The sequence below is a fragment of the Pogona vitticeps genome, chromosome 5, assembly GCF_051106095.1.
Source record: "Pogona vitticeps strain Pit_001003342236 chromosome 5, PviZW2.1, whole genome shotgun sequence".
NCBI classification, from domain to species: Eukaryota; Metazoa; Chordata; class Lepidosauria; order Squamata; family Agamidae; genus Pogona; species Pogona vitticeps.
The window spans coordinates 62,259,515-62,282,846 of NC_135787.1; the positions used below are offsets into that span (position 1 = coordinate 62,259,515).

Below are 23,332 nucleotides of genomic sequence, written 5' to 3' on the forward strand. Positions count from 1 at the left end.
TGCACACCTATGTGTGTGCATGCATGTGGGGGTATTTGAGAGAGAGAGAGAGAGAGAGATTATGCTGTTTTAGATCAAGTATTTCTACTTAGAAAATCCTGGAAAAGTTTGTCATAAGTCAGAATTGACTTTACATATCCAGATAGGTAGATATAGCCTGTTTTGGAAATATTTAACTGAATTAGATTGAAATAGTAGCATTGATGGAAAAGTGGGAGGAGTGCATAATCCCAAAGCTTTGTTCATATAATGCTAGGTCATAATTCAGTCTTTCATACATATACGTTGGGGGGGGAGTTACTGATCAGTTAAAGAGGGCTTTTGAAATTAGCCTGTTGTGGTCAATCTCTGGGTTACAGCATGTATTGATCCTAAATGATAAGATAGTAAGTACAGCATAGTGGCATTTCCTATCGTGAAGGAAGAAAAATTCAGGAAGTATTTTTGAGCAAAGATTTCCCGCCCACCTTGATTAGAACTTGACCTCAGAGGTTCCAGAAGAACGCCACCATCCTTTCTAAACATACCAATGAGATTTAAATTGTTATCTTCTGCTATTACTGATTGCAAAGAAGGAAGTGGCAGAGAACTACATTTGAACTGTTTGGAAAGGGCAGCTTGGATTTCATTGAAAGAGAATGATAAATTCTCTTGAAAAGCCCCAGCAAGACCTGTTACTCTAGCTCCATTATTGCAAGAGTGAGAAACAGATCTGTCAGACTCTTGTATTGAAACCTGTTGTCTACAAATTATCTGCTTTAACTGAATATCAGAATTGTTCTGAGGCTGAGATTGCGTTCACACTAGCTTGGGATTTAGTTGCAAACTTATAATGGGTGTAATTTGCTAAGTTTCCAGAAAGAATGATTGGTATTTACGTTGGGCTCCTTTCTTTCAGGAATTAAAATGTTGTAGTGTCATCCTTCCTGAATTGCAAAATGCTATTGAGAATAATTGGGGCTATTTTCCCTTTAGTTAGTAGCTTCCATCTCACCAATTTCTTTAAAAGCAGTTCAAACTATATGGCATTCTTCAGTGGTGATTGTCTGTGGACAAAACGCTGGCTCCACGGCTTGGAAACGGGGATGCGCGCACACACACACACACACACACCAGAGTCGGACACGACTGGACTAATTGTCAAGCGGAACCTTTACCTTTTGTTGTTGTTTAGTTGTTAAGTCATGTCCGACTCTTTGTGACCCCATGGACCAGAGCACACCAGGCCCTCCTGTCTTCCACTGCCTTCCGGAGTCAGGTCAAATTCATGCTGGTCACTTCAATGACACTGTCCAATCATCTCATCCTCTGTTGTTCCCTTCTCTTGCCTTCACACTTTCCCAAAATCAGGGTCTTTCCCAAGGAGTCTTCTCATGAGATGGCCAAAGTATTGGAGCCTCAACTTCAGGATCTGTCCTTCCAGTGAGCACTCAGGGTTGATTTCCTTCAAAATAGATGTTTGTTCTCCTTGCAGTCCAGGGGACTCTCAAGAGTCTCCTCCAGCACCACAATTCACAAGCATCAGTTCTTCGGTGATCAGCCTTCTTTATGGTCCAGCTTTCACTTCCATAGATGGCTACCGGAAAAACCATCGCTTTGACTATGTGGACCTTGGCAAGGTGATTCTCTGCTTTTTAAGATGCTATCTTTGCTTTCCTCCGAAGAAGCAGGTGTCTTTTAATTTCGTGGCTTCTGTCACTATCTGCAGTGATCATGGACCCAAGAAGGTAAAATCTGTCACTGCCTCCATATCTTCCCCTTCTATTTGCCAGGAGCTGATGGGATCTGTGGCCATGATCTTAGCTTTTTTAAATGTTGAGCTTCAGACCATTTTTGTGCTCTCCTATTTCACCCTCTTTAAGAGGTTCTTTAATTCTTCCTCATTTTCTACCATCAAAGTGGTATCATCTGCCTATCTGAGGTTGTTATTTCTTTCTATTAAACTTTTACTTTACCATAAACTTGCTGTGCATGTACAGAGGAAGCTGAGTTTACAGTGATTTTTGCTTAGCCCTGCTAAGCAGGGTTGTTGACTATAGGAGTTTTGGGAGGTTGCTAATTGATAAGGTTGCCATAAGTCAGAAATGACCTAATGACACATAACAACATACAGTGGTGCCTCACCTTATGAAATTAATCTGTATTGAAACGGTGGCCACATCTCAAAATTTTCATATGTCGAATCACCATTTCCCATAGGAATGCATTGAAAACCATTTCATCCGTTCTGGCTGTTTTTCGTTCTTATGTAGAGGCGCCGTTCTTAAGTCAAAGCATTAGTTCCCATAGGAACTAATGCAAAGCCGGTTAATCCGTACTATACCACTAGGGGAAGAATTTTTCTTCTTTTGACCCAAGATGAACTTAGGTCAAAAAAAGGGCAGGGGAAGGGGGGGGACACCTTCTAAACCAGTGGTCCCCAACCTTGGGCCTCCAGATGTTCTTGGACTTCAACTCCCAGAAATCCTGGTGAACAGAGGTGGTGGTGAAGGCTTCTGGGAGTTGTAGTCCAAGAACATCTGGAGGCCGAAGGTTGAGGACCACTATTCTAAACAGAACACCTTTAAAAACAAGCACCTGTTAAATAAAACCAAGCACCTATAGGTTGAAAAGGGCAGGAATGAGGGAGGGAGGGAACACCTTTTAAACAGAACATCTTTAAAAACAAGCACCTTTTAAACAAAACCAAGCACCTTTTAGGTTAAAAAAAGGGCAGAAGAACACCTTTTAAACAGAACACCTTTAAAAAAGCCACAGAATCCAGCAAGCATTATTCCAGCACAGAACTCCTCATCTCAAAAAGAGAGTCTAAACTGCATTTTACAGTCTGCCTGCATCAACAGCCAGCACATCCCCTCACAGAATATTTTCTGATTTTAAGGGGAAAAAAAGACCGTAGAGTCTAAACTGCATTTTACAACCTGCCTGCATCAACAACCAGCAATCATTATTACAGCAAACAAATCCCCAAATTAAAAAAAAAGACTTTGGAATCACATTGTAAACCCACACATTTTAAAACAACAGAGAGGTCACAGTACACACACCCTAGAAGCCACAGAATGCAAACACAAATAAATTTTACATTTTAAAATTACAGTCTAATTTTCACATTTAATTTTAATTTAATATTACAGTCTACTTTTCACATTTTAAATCCACACTGCAAGACCCATCAGAGCACAGAAACATAACCCCCCAACTAGCCCTACCCCCCCCGCTGCAAAAAACCATGTATAGTGTATGTACTCATCCAGAACAGGCAGCCTCTCTGTTTTTAAAAAAATTCAAAAATCAGAAAATCAAAAATTTTTTAAAAAGCCAAAATAAAAATCAGTCTGTACAGTACAGTGCCAGGCAATACCAGGCAGTACCAGGCAGTCTGAAGACTCTCTCCCTATCCACTCTCTAACCACTGGGACGAGCGAATAAGCAGACAAGCAGCCTCTTCGCTGGCCAACGGTTAACAGAAAGTTCAAATTTCGCGCTTTACCCACCTCCACCACTTTTTTCCCTGTAACTTGAAGCTCCGGCTGCAAGTTGAAGCAATATTTTGCGGCTGGAGCTTTTCATATCTCGAAATTTTTACAAGTAGGGACATTCGTAAGTTGAGGCACCACTGTACTATGATTGCAAGATATTTTATGTACTCCCTTTCATGAAGACATTTTCTAAAACATCGGTTAGTCCTTGAGCTGCCACAAGTCTCCTGTGTTCTTTTAAGGAAATAAACATAATTATTTCAAATAATATAAATATAATGATTATTTATTGGTTCTAGATGTTTATCAGTATAGAGGTGTGTTTCATTCAAGAGGCACTGTGGTGGAAAGGACCCTGGTCCTAGTTCTAGCAAGCTGTGCTCCTCATAAGGGAGAGCCTCTAAACAAGACACAGTTGTTCCCTGGATCTCATATTATGAACAGATCCTTGATACCTAGGTCTTGTGTTATAAGATTGTGTTCTTATCTATTCTTAGAGGCACATGGACCATTTCCAAAAATTTTATTCAATCTTTTATCCCTTCTACTTCAAGGACATTTGATCCAGCTGCAGCAAATGCTTCCTATCTGATCCCAAAGAAATAAAACACCTCTATGAAGCTACTAATTAGTCTTCTTTTTGTGACAATTAATTAAGCTGATTGCATTTTTCTTGACTTTTATCAATTATTTATATATGTATGGCATTTTTTCCACTAACACATTGGATTCCCAATAAGTATATGTCACTGACAGAGTTGAAGTATAGCACATCATAATTAGAAATGTCCTGCAAAATTATATTTTTCATGCAAAGCATCATTCAGCCATATTTTCTTACTAGGTTTGTTATGATTAGCGACCCTGAAATCATCTTATATTTGATCTTTTATTCCTTATGTAATATATATTCCATGCATTTTAATGATTTTATTAAGTTTCTTAGTAAAATTGAGCTAGTACTGTAGTCTTAGGTACCAAATGGATTTTTAAGTGCAGGTAATGCAATGAACATTTCAGGCTTTATTGTTTTTTTAAGTATGAAAAATTGTGTAAGAATAAAATAACTATACTGTACCTTGTACACAGTTTGTGGCAGTGGAATTGCCTGGATAAGAAGAAAGCTACTGAGACAGACCAAAATATTGCTTTATGTTATATTCTTTTCTTAAGCTGTGTACCTATGGGAAAACCATAAACAGGAGATGTCAAGATAGTTTTTTATGAGTGGCAGTCTGTCTCCCAGTCATTTTGTCTCACACTGTTATTAAGCTGAAATTGTGCTTTGATAGCTCTCTGGAAGAAATGTTTGGAAATGTATAAAATTCTCTCTTTTAAATTTTTTTAAATGTTGCAGATGTTGCATCTCCCAGTTCTTTAAAAAGTTTTCATAGAAGACTTATACCCAGAAAATTTTATTTTTCTTTCTCTTTCTCACTCACTTACCATAATATTCCTCATAGGATCATCACTGTATTTTCAGGTGGCTATTTGCGTAGAACTACTTATGTGGTGGCACTGCGGGTTAAACTGCAGAAGCCTCTGTGCTGCAGGGTCAGAAGACCAGCAGTCATAAGATCGAATCCACGTGACAGAGTGAGCTCCCGTTGCTTGTCCCAGCTCCTGCCAACCTAGCAGTTCGAAAGCATGTAAATTGCAAGTAGATAAATAGGTACCACTACGTTAGGAAGGTTACGGCGTTCCATGTTGAGTCGCGCTGGACACATGACCACGGAAACTGTCTTCGGACAAATGCTGGCTCTATGGCTTGGAAACGGGGATGAGCACCGCACCCTAGAGTCGGACACGACTGGACTAAATGTCAAGGGGAACCTTTACCTTACCTACTTACACATGAATGTTTTTCAAGCAGACATTCATTGTTTCAAGTTGCATGGTTGAATCAACAAACAAAGTTTTGCCAGTTTTGACAAAATACTGTAAACCATATTTGCTGCTCTATATAGAGAAAAAAATTATACTTCTCTAAATTTTCCATAAAAAGAATTATTGAATGGCTAAAAAGATAAAATATATGTAAGGTCATTTTATTAGGAAAAAAAGAGAGAGGGAAAAGAAAATGGCTTGGGAGGGGCACGTTCGTAGCAGTCTAATAAACGGTGACATCTAGTGCTCTTATTGTTGTATTACTTCATCAGGAAAGTTTAAAACAAACATGATTTTTGATGATTAACCTGTTGAGTTAACTAAAGTTTATCCCAGCTTTAGGATGAGGATGGCTGAGATTTTGTGTGGCCTTTTTTTTTTTGCTCCCCCCCCCCCAATAAGGAAACCTGATTTTCAAATAGGTGCTGTAATATGAGTGGGAGGGGGGGAAGGGGGCTCATTCAGGGAGTACTTTGTGGTCTCTGTGAATGCACACTAATCGGTTAATTCTGCGCCTGCACAGAGATCTCCGGAATATTCTAGAGCTTTATTCTAATCTGGGCAGGACTGCCCCCCCATCCACGAGGTCCGCCCGCCCTCCAAAGTACATCATTTCTTTTTTTACCACTGCCGCATGAGGACTCCTCTTTGACCTGCTCCTCTTTACTGTCGCAATTTTTAAGAGAAGAACAGATTGCCTTTTCCTGTATTATCTGTTTTATCTCCAATAGTAACAGACTTGTTCTATACTGCTCCCCCTCTTCCCCCCCAAGTTCTTCCCTTCCGGCCATTTATGGCAAGGAAACCACCCCCCATTCAAAAAATGCACTACATGCTCTAACAAAATATCCCTCTCAGATGACCATAAATACTGCCTCTTCTGCTTGGAGGAAACCCATCAGACCTCCTCCTGCTAGTTTTGCAGACATTTTACACAACAGGCTCTAAAGTTGAAAGAACAACACTTGAGGTCTTTCCTTTGGGAAAAATCACTCCAGCCTCCAACCATGGATGCTCCTCCTGTTACAGAACTCTCTTCACAATCCTTGGCTCTGCCTGCCGCCTCCCCTACCCCTTCTAAGGCTCCTCAAAGATCTACAGTGGGGTCTCTACTTAAGAACGTCCCTACTTAAGAACAATCCAACTTAAGAACAGCTCCATTTGCTAAATTTTGCTTCTACTTGAGAACAGAAATCCAAGATAAGAACAGGAAAAAAAACCTTTCCTGCTCTTTTTTTAACCTTAGGTCATCTTAGGTTTTAAAAAAATTCTCCCCCTAGTGGTAGAGTACGTATTAACCAGCTTTGCATTAGTTCCTATGGGAACTAATGCTTCAATGTACAAACACACCTCTACATAACAAAAAAAACAGCCAGAACAGATTAATTGGTTTTCAGTCCATTCCTATGGGAAATTTTGCTTCAACTTAAGAACGTTTCAACTTAAGAGCATCATTCCAAAACGGATTAAGTTCTTAAGTAGAGGTTCCACTGTAGTTTCTATGGATGGAAAAGAGCAGATACGGATTAAATGGTTTTCAATGCATTCCTATGGGAAATGCAGATTCAACATAAGAACTTTTCAACTTGAGAACCACCTTCCAATACAGATTAAGTTCTTAAGTAGAGACCCCACTGTAAACATAAATCTAAAGCCCCTCCTTCCACCAAGTCTTCTTCAGCCCCACCATCACTTCCACCTTCTGATTCTACCAAGCAAAAGAAAAAAAAATCTTCTCGGGTCCAACCGACCACAGTACCAGACTTCCCGATACAGGATCAACCCACGACCTGTATCGATTCTTGGGAAGATGCACTCATGTTTCCTTCTGCTCAGCCAGAATCACCTGTTCTTCTTCGTGGCCTCTGTGAATACACACATATGGGTTTAGTCTGCGCCTGCGCTGACATTCTCGGAGCATTCCAGAGCTAAAAGTAACAATTTTATGGTATGATCCCCCATGAGGCACAAGCTCCTCCCACCCAAGATTCCCCTCAGTTCCTTTTTTCCGCCGTGCTGTAAAGTTCTACAGAGCATAGAGCTATTTCCACAGGGTTTTTTTCCCCTTAGCTTATTGATCAGTTCCCTCTAAATTGGATTCTTTCCCTTCTCAATTATCTAATCTATGATCCCCCGTGAGTTGTTTTCTTTTTTGCTTGCCAGCTACTTGGCTTACCCCCCTCCCCCACACACACACTTCAACTGTTTGCTTCTTTCTCCTTTCCCGCCTTTTTCGGCCTACTCATTTTGACTCTCAGGCACATTAATGATTTTCTGCCTGAGTAAGCTACATCTTACCCAGATAGGTGCAGGCCGCAGTAGGGGACCCGACAATACCAAGGAGTCCTTAAAATCTAAGTCTACATCAACAGAGGAATCCTCGCCAGAGGCTAGCGAATTTGCCTCTGAGGAGACGACGTGCCAGCTCTACCTGCACAGACTCCGGGATCGCCTTATAGCCTCTGCTCCAACTGGCCATTCAGTGACTGCGCTACCGTCCAGTCCGGCCATGGCCCTTTTAGCCCTACATGAGGGCGGGCATTTGACGTTCCAGAGTTGGAGCTTAAGTCTCTCTATCTCATGAGGAGAGGAGAGTGAAAAGGAGGCATGTCTCACCACACCCTCTCTATGAGCAACCATGAGAGAGACTGGTGATGGATGATTGTTTCAAGGGGCTTGTTCAAGGGACCCTGCAGGAGTTAGGGCTCTGTCGCCCTGTCCCTTGGAGAAGAAGGGCCTCCTGTTGCCCCGGTCACCTTCCCTGACTGTCAGTGATTCCTCCTGACATGGGAAGCGCCTCTGTGTGTGAGTACTGCACACCAACCCTCCTTCGTGCGCCTGCTCATGTAGCTGCGACTTCTGGAGGGAGCTGCACGCCGAGTCTGCAGATGTGCCTGCGACATAAGGTAAGGCCTGGGTTTCCCTTTGGGGATGCAATGTGCCCCTTCAGCTCCTGCTGCTAGCCCTGCATGTCAGTGCTTTGCCTGTCTGGGATAACGCCCTTGGGTGTTTGGTATATTGGGCCTGATTTATCAGAGGCCTTGTTCACGTGGCTGCTATTTCCAAAACCAAGTGACGAGGCAAAAGCTTTCTGGCAGCATTTCACAGCCCTAGTTTGCCTCTGGAAGGGGGGGCTGCAACTCCCACCACTAGCCCTGCTAGTCGGTGATATTCCTGCCTGGGGTAGCACCTGCAGGTGGCTGTTAATTTGGCACAAAACAGCCCTCTTTATCAATGGGCTGGCTCACAAAGTAGCCTGCGGCCCTGTCTCAGCTGCCAGTGCCCACATAGACTCATAAGGAAAGGACTCACAAGGGTCCACCCGAGAACCCTGCTGCTGTCTGGTAAGTCTGGAGAATTTTCCTCAGGTAGGTCCTGACACACTGACAAGGTTGCGTAGGACCAGTTCCTTTTGTTTGGGATAGGAGCTATGAGCTGTTGGCCACCATCACCATCCCGCTCTACCTGGCATCGTCCTGACCCATGGGCTATGGAGTGCTTTATGCCTCCACATAGGCTTCACAGGTGTAGTGCTCCCTCAAACTCGGTAGCACAATGTTTGCAGCTTTGACCGAACCTGCTGTTAATCCATTCGGCCTTCTCCGTTCTATGACTGTTGAGCCTGTGCTTGGTCAGGCTCGTGCTAGGTCAGTCTTCTCCCCTGTTCATCAGGAGGTTTTTCCTTATTCAGGATTGGGACTTACATGAGTCACAGGTGGGGGTGGAAGAGTTTCCAAGCAATCTTCCTATACCCCTCTTGGTTGTCGCAGATGGTCGCACTCTTTTACTGTTAACAGATGAGGAGTTCTTTAATTGGCGTTGTTACTTGTTTTGGGGTGCCATGTAGCCATTTACTCCTCTGCCATGGGGGATTATCATCACCACTTATGGAGTTTGGTGGTGCCAACCCTGTGGGTAGCTCCTGTGCACCCTTACAATTCAGGCCTCCCACATCACTAGGAGGCACTGTTGCAGGTGCATCACGAGTGCACTGCTGCTCTATATGCCTGAAAACCAGTGTCTAGCAACTGACAGGTTAGGACCTGCCATTTGTTGGTGTATGGCTTTTTAGCCAGAAAAAAAAAAAAAAGTTGTTATTCTTTATAACCTGCTCAGGCTCTAGAAGGTGACACAGTCATTGCGCTGTGACATCTGCAAGAGCCTGAAGATGTTCCCATCCGCCTACGGCATTCCGGGAACATTAAAAGCCTCAACCCCAAAGTTACCAGCCGCCGCCCCTAGACATGTGGGAGGCAGTGCCTTGACCGGCAGAACTGCAGGTAGGACTGCAAAACTGAGCGGTCTTTTTACTTCTATGTTGTTGACTAATCAATCTGTTTGACTCATTTCTATTATAGCTACCAGCTTTGCCACGATCTTCGATTTATGTTGAATCCATTAGGATCGACCTCAACATGGAGAAGATTTTTGTTCTTGTTTTTTCTCTACCATATCTACACTTCGGCAGGAAAAGATGCTTTCCAAATTCCAATCCATCTCGTGTCGAGGCCCATTATGATCGAGCACGACCGGTCCCAGCTTCGAATTGACTATCTGCCAATTCTGGGCATAAGCTCGGATCTCACCCCTTGAACGAATCTCCATCCAATATGATGTGATCCATTATCACCCTCTGTCACCTTCAGTGTGCTTCTTTTCATTTGCACAGGTCACTTCTCGGTTCACCGCATCCCGTCGATTGGGAATGTAGGAACCGCCTTTTCCAGATCCGGCCATCACTTAGCTGAGCACTTACACTTCAATCACTTCTGCTCCATGTGGCCAACTATCAATCACGATAGGCGCCTACCTAGAGCAATTATGGTCTAAGATTCTACCTCACTTGGAATCCATTAAAACAGCTTAGAAATTCTCACTCTGAGACCATGACTCTAGCAAAGCAACACAGGATTGCTGCTAGACACGCAAAGAGCTTCAGCTGCTGTCGCATCCTTAGTATCTATAGAAGGCTCGCCTAGTCAGGATCCACTGGCTCATCAAGAAGGCAAAGGACAGAATTGAATGTCTTCCATTACATGGTACCAGTCTCTTCAGTCTTAGACTGGTGACACTAGAAAATTTTTTTACACAGAATAGGAAAACAGCTAAATTATATACGGGCCAACAGCCCTTTCGTCCTTCTTTCGGTTCTACCCATAGTCCATTCAACTATATCTGGAGCTTCAGCCTCCTAGACATTTTGGTTCATAAAAAATGTCACCACATCTCTCAAGGTTACATTATATAATTGTCTTTGTTCCTCTTTGAGTAACTAGACTTACTCTTTTGTCTATATCCTCCAGGAAGAGACCTCTGCCTCCTGAACAAACATGCCATATTCCAAGTTCCTACATCTGGCTTATGCAATGGCTTCTACTTCTGTGCTATTATGTACATAGAAAGAACAGAGGCATCCGTCCCGACCTTGGTCTCAGAAATCTTTTCATGTGTATTCTACCGTAGGTTTCAGATTCCACCCTCAACACTATTATCTAATCAGTAATTCCTAAGGTTTCACTACCATTTGATTTTTCAACATCTGCAAGGTCTTTCAGATGGTACAGGGCATCAGTTTGATAATAACCTTCCCCTGCAAAATATGGACATCTACCTGTACTGGTACTATGGCGTATATTTTTCTTTAAAAAAAAAAAAAATACTAGCAAACATCTCCCCAGATTTATGACCTCCACGGCTTCAGTGCTAAAGCAATACAGACTCAGCCTCGAACCACTCCAATAGTGGTATCTTTTGCTGTTTGACCAAGTAGAGGATCCCTAATCCAAGTAACTGCAAGTTCGGTTCTGTCACCATTGGGAAGTACCGACCTTCGATGTATTCACTGGGGTCCGTACGCCGACTACAGGTTTTATTGCTCCTGTGCAGGTGCGGATGGAAACACTGTCGGGGACATTTTCATATGGCAGTGGACAGGGAATCTGCCATAACTCTTCCCTCCGATACCTTTTATTCTACGGATTTTCCATAACCATAATTCCTAATCAAACATGATCCAAATACCTCTTTGATGACCAAGGTAGTCCTAGTTCGCCTGTCTCAGATCGATATAGACAGGCACATGTGAGTTCCCTCTGGTGACTTACCTCCTATCTTTGGAGGGAAGGATGGTCTACCATCCGCATCTATCGGCCATGAACTTGCCAACCTGGAAAATACTCCCACTTTGGCATCAGTGCTCGATCGAGCAGAAAACCATAAACTCGATGTCGATTTGTAAATAAATGAAATCTTTATTAAATATAATGAAACAAAGAACTACCTTACCAACTTTCTTTGAAGCAGTTGCCTATTTGGCTTTCTATTTATGCTTTAAAATGTTATATATCTGCTACTGCTGCCCATTAACCAGATGATTCTGGTACGTAGGACTTTTGTCTCATTCTAGGGTCAAACATCTTTTCACAGGACTCAGTACCACCTGTCCTCCATGTAAACCCATTGTTCCTTAATGGTCTATAGATCATTCTAAATTCACTCATGTGCCCACCATTCGAGCCCATTTTCTCTTCAAATGCGAAATTGCTTACTTTGAACAGCCTTCCTAGTGGCTGTCATATCTGCCTAGGGAACATGGGAAATAGCTGGATTGTGATTCGATCCACCTTTTATTCAATTTTCCTGATAACGTGACTTCCTACCTTAATGTCTCATTTCTGACCTATTCGACTAGTTTTCATGTTTATCTGTGCTTCATCTTACCATCATTCTTCAGATCACCATCATCTCCTCTAGAGCACATGCTCCACAATAATTATGTAAGACGCTCACCAGCATTTTGTCTGGACAGTGCCAGAGCTTCTAAACAGATGACAGGCTCTTTTTATGCTTTCATTCTTTTAATTTCAAAAGTCCAGTTTCATCCTATCCATCTCTAGATCAATGGTCCACACTGTATCTATGGCTTGCCAGTGGTCAGACGAGTCACTGTCTAATCAGCTTTAGCCTCGCTCCATGGAGTCCTGTCTACCTTGGCTGCATCCAGAGTAGAATCGAGATTCTTGACATTACCGTGCAGCAATATGATCCATGCCATCTACCTTTGTGGGGCACTACTGGCTACATGTAGGTACACGCAGTAACACTGGATTTGGCAGAAATGTGTTGGCATCCTTCCTACCATGACGTCCCACCTGCCAATACGTAAGCTTGCCAGTCACCCATATGTGTGTATTCACAGAGGCCACGAAGAAGAAAGAAAGGTTACTTACCTGTAACCATGGTTCTTCGAGTGGACCTCTGTGAATTCACACTACCCGCCCATCCTCCCCTCTGTCCGTCACGGGTATCTTATTGTTGTATAACTCTTGTGCCCGGCGGACAAATTGCAGGAACTGAGGGGAATCTTGGGTGGGAGGAGCTTGTGCCTCATGGGGGATCATACCATAAAATTGTTACTTTTAGCTCTGGAATGCTCCGAGAATGTCAGCGCAGGCGCAGACTAAACCCATATGTGTGAATTCACAGAGGTCCACTCGAAGAACCATGGTTACAGGTAAGTAACCTTTCTTTTTGGCTCAACTCCCGGTCTCACCGGTTGAGGCAGATATGACTATGAGACTGATGTCTCCACATTCGAGTCCACCTTCTACCCATTGCTCCACCTCCATGGGGGATTCGGACTGCAACATCCTCTTCCGCAAAAGAGGCAGAGAAAAGAGTGACATACCTCTCACGGTACCGATTTGGATAGACCCACGACACTGACTGGGTCCATCCTGTCCCGAGAGCCATCTGGAAGGCATAGGCCTCGAAGAGGGTCAAACTTTATGAACCTAAGGAGTACTACGACCTGATTTACAAACGTTCCTGGTTTCGAGCACATCAGTACCACCTTTCCGAACTTGACTACTACCAAGATCGCCGGCACCAACGTCATTACTACTATGAATCAGACACTTTGTCCTCATCTCCATACCCCCAATACAGGTACCAGTACCGTGATATCTACTGATCCTGGTCCTCGTTGGACATCGACTTGATACCAGATTCTCTGGTACTGACACATACCTCCAGAAGGAGACAGTATACGGACGTCTCAAAGTCTCATACTATGGTAGCAAAAAAGTATCGCGACTCGGTACCATTGCTTCAGAAGTCGGTACAATCGACCACAATCTTGTCTGGTCCTCACCCATTACCTCCTGGTACCAAACAACCTACCAAGGACCATCCCAAGCAAACCTCGGTACCGAACCAACATCAGTCGTCTAGAACTCATCATAATCCAGCGGTACCAACTCCATCTCTACCTAAATCTCACCATACCGTACCGACTTCGACACCACCATTTTATGGTCCATCTTCTGCTCCCTCATCACATTCTACCTCTTCGCGCTCCTCCCTCTCTGTTCCAAACCAAGCATCTATACCTAATGTGCCAATGCCTGACTCTGACAGTAATGGTAATGACCCACCATCACCTTCAGATAATTTTTTTTGTCATATTCACAACTCATCTGTGGCTAAATCAATGGACTTTAGAACACCTAAATCAAACAACCTTTACAGGTACAAACTGACAAAGTATACGAGGACATTAGTAATCAACAATGTATTCGCGAAGGCTTTCACGGCCAGGATCTAATGGTTGTTCTGGGTTTTTCGGGCTCTTTTTTCTGTACAGAACATGAGAGACACTGCAGGCTAAAACAACGAGAAAAATCTGCAGCAGCTGAACATGACCTGAAACAAACTGGACATGAAATTCTATTTCAAAATACTGAAATACTGGACAACACCAGCAATCATTACGTCTGACTGCACAGGGAGGCCATTGAAATCCACAAGCACAGTTTCAACAAAAAAGAGGAAAGTATGAAGCTCAACAAAACTTGGCTCCCAGCTATCAAACATAGTACGTGCAAAAGGTCAACAAACTCTATCCACCCACAAGGACAGGGGATCACTGCATACAAAAGACCAGCTAATGACACCCATCAACCACAGGAACAGATAATCTCTTCCCCTTAGCACAACAATACACCCACAACAATACACACTAATCACCCATTTACAGGAAAAGACAGAAGCCTATCTCACAGCCATAAATACTGCACTCCCAAGCCAACTACACCAGAGCACAGGGTGCTGTCCTCTGAAGATGTCGGCCACAGAGACTGGCGAAACATCAGGAAGAACAACCTTCAGAACACTGCCAAAGAGCCCGAAAAACCCAGAACAACCAATCAGCAATCTCTTCCTCCAAGTTTGAGTTTCATACCATCTCTTTTAGACTTGATCAAACAAACACAATCTAAACCATTGTCTGTCCCACAAATCTCATGTAAAGTCAAAACCTTTACAGAACTCATGGGACTGACACCACATTCCTCTACAACACCCACCACCTAATTCATTAATAGCTGATGCAACTAAAAACAGAGCACGCAACCGCTTCTCTACAACACCCAATAATAAAGAAGGAAGAAAACTGGACATTGCAGCCCGCAGACTGTACTCTCTTGCATTGTTCAACCTTTGTGCTGCTAATTATATTGCAGCAGTGGGAGCGTACCATCACTACTGTTGAACTCCAGTTCCCTTTAATACCGGTCTGCCTGGTCAATAGTGATAGGTTCTTCTTCATGGTCTCTGTGAATGCACACTAATGGGTTTAATCTGCGCCTGCGCAGAGGTCTCTGGAATATTCTAGAGCTCAAACATGCATTCGCTAGGACAGCCCCCTTAGTACACATGGTTCACCTGGCCTTACAACTGCCTCAATTCCTTTTTGCCGCCGCTGAGGTCTCATCTTCTGTTGAGCTCTCTGTTCACGCAATCTGGTTCTTTTTCCCAAGGAAACATAATAATCGTATTGTTGTTATTTAGAATAGACTCTCTTTGTTATTATTTTGTGAGATTTGGATTCGCCCCTTTCCTTCCACTATTTCCCCCTTCCCCTCTTCCTTTCTGTTCCCACCATATATGGCCCCCACAAGGCTGTTTGAGGTGCACTTTGTGCATGAATAAGTTGCCTGTGTCTGATGGCCACCGTTCTTGCCTGTTTTGTCTGGAGAATCGCATCAACCGGCCTCCTGCTCCCATTGTAAAAATTTTACTAAACAAGCCATCAAACTCTGCCAATAGTGCCTTAAATCTTTCTTGTGGGAGCAATCTCTTCATCCCCCATCCAAGATGGATGAGACACAGGGTTCACAATCACCACCGGTCCCTTCTGCTACCAACTCTCCGTTGCCAACACCTAAATCTAAGCCAAAAATGCCTAAGTCTAAGTCCTCTGGATCAGCATCTCAGTCGATTCCGACATTGAAATCCACTTCAAAACCGGCCAGTACCAAACCAAAGAAACCGAAGAAGTCTTCCATCGATGCTCAGTCACCGGTACAACACCCTCCCATACAGGATCAACCGCCTATTGATCTTGATACTGACCACGAATCCATTCTGTCTTCATCTGGACAACCGCCTTCTCCTCTGTTGGCTCAATCTCCCTCCTGGGCAGACACCTCAGCTGAGGTAACTGTATTGCCTTATTCGGCCTGTTCAAGCCCAAAATCTTTGGGTTGCTCTGTGTCCAGGTGTGAGTCTAAATCAGCATCTGTCTCTGCTGATCCAGTGCCTTTGCAGAAAAAGAGAGCTAAACTTCACCACATTGAGGACACTGGCTGTTCCGATATCGCTCTCTCACAGCCTCTGAGATTTTTGAGACTGTTGGTGTCACAGGACTCTTGGGCTCGACAACACCAGCCCAAGCGAGTCACCATTTATGAGCCTCCGGCTTACTATGAACCACAGCCTAGTCAGTATGGGCATCATCCACACCAGTACTGGCAGCATGATACTGAACGTTACGCTGAACCCAAGTGCCTTTGGTATGCATACTACTACTCTTTGGATTATTCAGAGTCCCCCTCACCTCCTCGGTACCAGTCTGGCTACTATTACAATCAGTCATCAGATGATGAAGGTGCTTCTCCCCCTCTGGTACCAAAGCCACATAAGAAACCTCATAAACAGCATACTCAAGCAGCTCCAGTTCCGGTAACCTGGGTACCGAAGAAGCCAAAACCGGCGACCAAGCCCTCCATACTGACGGCCGATATGGCTACTCTTTCTCAAGTCCATTCATCATCCCTACAGGTCACCATGACTTATACCGGCCCTTCGCCCAGCACCGTAGAAACCTCAGAAGCGTAAGTCAGATCACTCAACTTGATCACTACCTCGCAAGAGCGGCACAGCAATCAACGCCAAATGCTTCCAGTACTTCTCCAGAGCAGGCCTGGGCCAAGGCTTCCTTGGCGATGCTGTCATGGCAAACTGGAATACTGTATGCATTTCCTTTACCTCTTTCCACCAATTCCACTTCTCCTGTGGACCATTGTCAAATTGTGACACGACTGTTCAAACGCCATTCTGATAGCACCTTGATGGCCAAGACAACCATGGTTCATGATGCTCAGGTTGATAGCTTCCCAATCCATCTCTCTACACCTGCTCCCACACCTTCTCACCCAGCATCAGGGGCAAACTTACCATACCAACCTACAATCTCTCCATCTCACGGCTTGGAAGATCCACCCTCGCTAAACACCACCCTCTCTCACGCGAGAAAACTTGCCACAAATTGACTACGCTTATAAATGTTCTGCCCTCCAGACATTTGCCCGCCAAAATAATCTCCATACGGCTTCAAGTACCCTCCCTGTGGTTTTGGCCTTTCTTTCTTATCTCTTTGACTGTCATCTCTCATTGTCTATGATTAAAGTTTATATGTCCACTCTTATAGCCTACCAACTGAAGGATTCAGATGCTGCCTTATTCTTCAGACATCCTACTCTGAAGCAGTTCCTTTGAGGTGTCGCTAACCTGCATCCATCCTGACTTTCACCTCCACCACAGTGGTCCCTGCACACTGTTCTCCATTGCCTTTCATTACCACCCTTTGAGCCTCTTCCCACTTCTTCTGAGCGTCCTGTCTTCTTTAAATTGCTGTTTCTAGTCGCTATCAAAATTGGGAAAGGAGTACTACATGGCTGTATATTGTCTCCCTGCTTATTTAACTTATATGCAGAATACATCATGCGGAAGGCTGGACTGGAGGAATCCCAAACCGGAATTAAGATTGCCGGAAAAAATATCAACAACCTCCGATATGCAGATGATACCACTCTGATGGCAGAAAATGAGGAGGAATTAAAGAATCTTGTAATGAGGGTGAAAGAGGAGAGTGCAAAAAATGGTCTGAAGCTCAACATCAAAAAAACTAAGATCATGGCTACTGGTCCCATCACCTCCTGGCAAATAGAAGGGTAAGATATGGAGGCAGTGACAAATTTTACTTTCTTGGGCTCCATGATCACTGCAGATGGAGACAGCAGCCACGGAATTAAAAGACGCCTTCTTCTTGGGAAGAAAGCCATGACAAACCTCGACAGCATCTTAAAAAGCAGAGACATCACCTTGCCAACAAAAGTCTGAATAGTCAAAGCTATGGTTTTTCCTGTCGTGATGTATGGAAGTGAGAGCTGGACCATAAAGAAAGCAGACCATCGAAGAATTGATGCTTTTGAATTGTGGTGCTGGAGGAGCCGCTTGAGAGTCCCCTGGTCTGCAAGGAGAACAAACCTATCAATTCTAAAGGAAATCAATCCTGAGTGCTCACTGGAAGGACAGATCTTGAAGCTGAGGCTCCAGTACTTTGGCCATCTCATGAGAAGAGAAGACTCCTTGGAAAAGACTTTGATGTTAGGAAAGTGTAAAGGCAAGAGGAGAAGGGGACGACAGAGGATGAGATGGCTGGACAGTGTCTGCGAAGCAACCAACATGAATTTGAGTCAACTCCGGGAGGCAGTGGAAGACAGGAGGGCCTGGCGTGCTCTGGTCCATGGGGTCACGAAGAGTCGGACACGACTAAACGACGACGAGTCGCTATTATATTGACCTGTAGGGCATCCGAACGTGCAGCCCTATGAGTAGACCCTCTGTTCCTGCAGTTTCAACCAGATAGTCACAATGTATCCAGACATCTCCTTCCTCCCTAAGGTTGTTTCTGAATTTCATGTCTGTCAGCCTATTGTCCTCCCTACCTTCTTTCCATCCCCAACAACAGACATCGAGCAATCCCTCCACCTTCTGGATGTGAGAAAGGCTCCCATGTTCTATGTCAAAAGAACTGCCTCCTTTCGGAAGTCTAAGACGCTGTTTGTTTCTATGCATTTGCCACATAGAGGGACACATAGAGGCTCCACCCCTCACATGTGGGACCCCCCGCCATGTGGTGTTCCACCCCAAGCAGAACCAAAGGGGCTGGAGACACTCACTGCAGGTGTGTGGAGGGGGGGGGCAGAGTCACACATGCTCGCACAGCCATGCAGCTTGGTATTCCATATATTTCAGTTTTTTGACAAAGATAGTATGGCATTTATTTTAACAGTAGCACAGAATGCTTTCCTCATTGTTCTTGGTGATGATTTGTGTCTGTTGACATCTGGGACAGTTCCTAGACTGAGACAGTTAGCATCTCACCTGCCTTGGCCACAAGCTTTCTGTGGCTGAAATTATGCAAATGGTATACATGTCTGAAGCAATCAAAATGCACAGGAAACTTTCATCTCTCTGGTTGCTGTGAATACATTTTGTAATTTGATTTCCCAAAGGAGACATGAGAATCTTGCTTCTCTCTTGAGCCAAGCCAGATACACCAATTTATTCTCCAGAGAAATGAAAGAAGAGAAATTGTTAATTTTAATTATTATACTTTGGCACAAAAACAGACTAGGAGGTAATATTGCACATGGTAAAACTCCACAGACAGATTATGATGGCAGTAATGATGATGATTTCAAATATGTAGCAGCTGTAGCAGAAGTGGAAATAAGGAAGTTCCTTAAAAGCAAGGGTGCTGTACAGAAATGAAATGTAATACCGTGCTAGATACAACTTTGTATGCTTACAATATAAGAAAAAGAAGACCTTAAGGAAGCAGAGATAACATAAAAGGAATAGTGCTCAGCAAACTGCTAGGCTCTTACACCCTGCTTGCAGAAACCATGAGTTTTGCAGCTTTTGTTGATATATTTTCCCTTTCTTTAATGCAGCAATTTTTGCTTTCTGTTCAGCTCACAATGTGTTTACATCTGTTAAGAGTGCTTTGAAAAGCATTCAGAATACCATATGAGAGAAGCAGAACGGGAGAAGCCTCTGGGGGAAGCCTAGCACTGCAGCTGTCCCTTCTTTCTCTTCCCCTCCCATTCTTTCTCTCAGTCTCTCTCACACAGGCACACACGGGCACGCACACACACAAATGCACAGAGTGTTACACCAAGATATATGTACACACACAGACACACAGATGCCTCCTGGAAGAAGACGAAGGGCAGTGTCCTGAAATGAAGCACACTGTGTGTCTGTGTAAGAAAACAAGCAGAGCTTGTGAAAAAGGAGGGGCAGCTGGGAGCCTTCTCAGGCCGTGCTTTTCATGCGCATTGTTGGTGGAGTTCCGTGTCCCTGCCATCTCCCTGTGGCTTCCAGTTCTCAGCATCAAGAGCCGGCACCAGAGCTGGTTGTCATAGGGTAAGTCAGGAGTGGGGAGCCTCAAATGGCATTATGCTCAAGATGGGTGTGAATTGAAGATATACTGCATGTTAGGTGTGTGTTCTCAGCTCTTGGATGTCTAACTGCACGGGGGCACACTGACATATATTCAGAGCAGTAATCTCAGCTAGAATGTGAACCATTCTTACACATGGTTTGTGAAGGGAGTGGCAGGGGAAGGGGTTTCTGAAGATGAATTCTGTGGTGCTAGCTTATCTTGAATCTGTTGTTCTGTGTTTATATGCTGCCTGCTTGTTAAAATTTGAACTGGGGAGGTAAATATCATAGTGGAGTGTTGAATTTGAGAATACAAATAGTAAAATGGTTTAATATGATTTTAATAATACTAGGCAAAATGGTTTGCAATACGTTTCCTGTATATTGTGCTTTTAATATACAGTACTAAGACTGTTGACTCTAAGGTGCAGCCAAGTGTGGGATTTTTTTTCTTGTAATGAAGTCACCTTGAACAATTGCTAATAAAGACCGTATGATTAAATAAATAATATCTAGGTGCTTGAAAGTCTACACTGGAGAATTTCTGATTGCATGTTTGAAAATGTTTAATGAAGCTGTATTTCTGTACTTTGTATATGTTTCACAACTGGGAGGATCTCTTAATGAACTGTTACAAACAAAGCAACACATAGCAATCACTTTCGAGCATTTTAATATCACAATTTGAAGCTCATTTTCCAATCTCAAGTAATATGTTTCTTTTATACGGAAGTGTTGGATCCAACATTTTCTGTTAAAATGTCAGCTGGCAGAACCTTTTAATCAGTAACTACACTGTGGGTAAATGAGTAAGCAAGCTTGCATTTCACAGAAGAAAAACAGCTTAAGATGCTTTTACCTAAATGGAAGGAAATACAGTTGTGTGAAAATATTTTATTAAATATGTGTTGTATTGTGCAGTATTGTATTTAAGAAAAGAAACTTCCTTTAAAAATGTTACAGTTTCACATTTTTCATGTACAAGAGCATATACATGCTGGATAAGTAACATATTTGTATCCTGGAAGAAAAACATGGAAGTGGGGAGAAAGATCTCTGTGGCATATGCAGCAAATACTAAGCAGTAAGTGAAAGCCTGGAAGCTATTTTATTGGATCTCAGCTCCCAGCAAGAGTATACGGAATGTCAGTGATGAGAGATGATGGGAACTGGAGTTTAACAATATCGGGGGGGGGATATGGTCTCCACTCTGGATATATAAAATGTCTTCTTAGCTTGAGAAGCTGGTGATTGACTGGCTGTTCTGTTTCATGCACAATTTAAATAGTACAAGTGTTTGTTTTACATATGAATTAGGAATAAAAATGGGCATGAACCACACAGTGCCTGCACAGGTTTTCTGCGGGGGCCACACTCTTTGAGCATGCTTTCCTGCACTTCTGACTCAGGCCCAGTCACTGGTAGCAATGTGAGCTTCCCAGCCCCACCTCCAATGACTGGGTGATGGCCCAAGCAGGTGGAGGAGGATGGTGCACAGTGCTTGTGGAACACCTGTGCAGGTGCTGTGCCGAACTGGGTCAAGTCTCCATAGTATGATTCATGCCCATCTCTAACTAGGAAAAAAAGGAAGAAGAAACTACTTTAATTTTCAGGTTGCTCATTTTTCTGGCTCCTTCCATGGTATTTGTAAATGTTGTTTATAGCTGATCATCAGGGCTTGAAAAAAATTTTTAGAATGTCTCACCAGTCAGTCAAAAATTTCACCAGTCAGCATGACCGGACTGTAGCCTTGCAATTTATGTTAACAAATTTTGCTTATTTACCTGCGTGCCTGTGGGGTCATGGAGCTTGTATTTTGAATGCCTTTCTTTTGAATGTCTCCAGCAAAAATAAAACTGAAAGCAAAAGCGCCCAGCCACTTAAGGAGCAACAGTTCCCTCCCACCCCATTGGGTTCAAATTGGGAGCAGAGAAACTCTGGATTCTCCAGCGTGGAACTACTCTACATTCTCTTGCAGAGCTATATTTCTATATGCCACTTGAACCCTCTTCTCATGAGAAAAGGGCAGTTTTCCTTTTGCAATGGGAGGGGGAGAGGAGGACTGCAGGATTAGAGAGAGAGAGGCAGAGGGGAAGGAGGCAGGCAGGGAGGGAGTGGTGACACATTGAGTAGCATTTTTCACTCGTCACAGACGAGTGGACGAGTGCATTTTTCAAGCCCTGCTGATCATCTGTTGAATGAACAGTGCATATTTTTGTCCCCCTACACTTAAAAAGATGGAACAGGATTTTATGATGGCTACATAACCATAATACCCAGCATGTACATACTGCTTTGGAATAATTATCCCCTCCCAAAAAAACCCCCTGCCACTTACGATTCTGCCAGTGCTCTTTAATAGGAAACGGGTTGAAATCCTGTTATTTAATGTAGTAAGTTATACTAGAGAAGGCCCATTGAATCAGTGGGGATTGGTGAGTAAACTGCTCTGTAAGTTCCATTGAGTCAAATGGGCCTACTCTGGTTATGACTTACTACACTAAAATAAGTCACAATTAGAATAAACCCATTTGAATTAATAGAATTTAGAGAAGTGTTGACGCACTGATTTGAATGGGCCTACTCTAGTGTGACCTACTTTAATGTAGTCAGTCACAACTAGAATAGGCTGATTTGAATCAATGGAACTTACAGAGCAATTAACTCACCAGATCGCTACTGATTCAGTAGGGCTCCTCTAGTGTAACTTCTTCCATTAAGCAACAGGATTTCAGCCAATGTTTGCATCTGGTGGGCACATGCATGCTCCCCCACCGTTTCGTGCATGCGCCCAAGCGAGCATGGGGGCCCCGTCCTTCCTCAGATGCTCAGCTGGTCCGCAGTCCCAAAAAGGTTGGGGAGTGCTGAATGAGAGCATCCTTGAATGTTTAAGTTCATTAGAATGACTGTCCTCCACCCCTGCCTTATTCACAGTTCATTTATTGGGTGCTACGTATGGTCATTATATATACAACAATAATGTTATTATTTTACAGTTATATCAGGATTTCTAGCAAGAGAATTTAATTCTCATAAGATGCTTTTTCGAGGAGGGGTCGTGCTCTGCTGCCTTGGAAGATAGCAGCATGAAAGACTAGCTGCACTCCAAGCCTGCCTATTATAAACTAATTAAATGTGTAAAAGCCTTTGACTGTGTGGGCCACAGCAAACTATGGCAAGTCCTTAAAGAAATGGGAGTGCCTGACCACCTTATCTATCTCCTGAGAAATCTATACGTGGGACAGGAAGCAACAGTTAGAACTGGATACGGAAACACTGATTGGTTCAAAATTGGGAAAGGAGTACGACAAGGCTGTATATTGTCTCCCTGCTTATTTAACTTATATGCAGAATACATCATACGAAAGGCTGGACTGGAGGAATCCCAA

The 23,332-nt window shown here is 43.5% G+C and overlaps 1 protein-coding gene across 4 annotated transcripts in view; it reads left to right on the forward strand.

Moving 5' to 3' along the window:
- Positions 1-23,332, forward strand: part of FAM149A (family with sequence similarity 149 member A) — an 80,179-nt gene that overhangs the window by 16,495 nt on the left and 40,352 nt on the right. For 2 of the 4 annotated variants that reach the window (XM_020802208.3, XM_078393961.1), the window contains exon 1: positions 19,533-19,925. The exons of the other annotated variants lie outside the window; for them this stretch is intronic. In XM_020802208.3, the coding sequence (XP_020657867.3) occupies positions 19,831-19,925 (95 nt within the window). In that variant the 5' untranslated portion in view covers positions 19,533-19,830. Of the gene's footprint in view, positions 1-19,532; positions 19,926-23,332 lie in introns of those variants that run through there. 4 annotated transcript variants of the gene reach the window in all.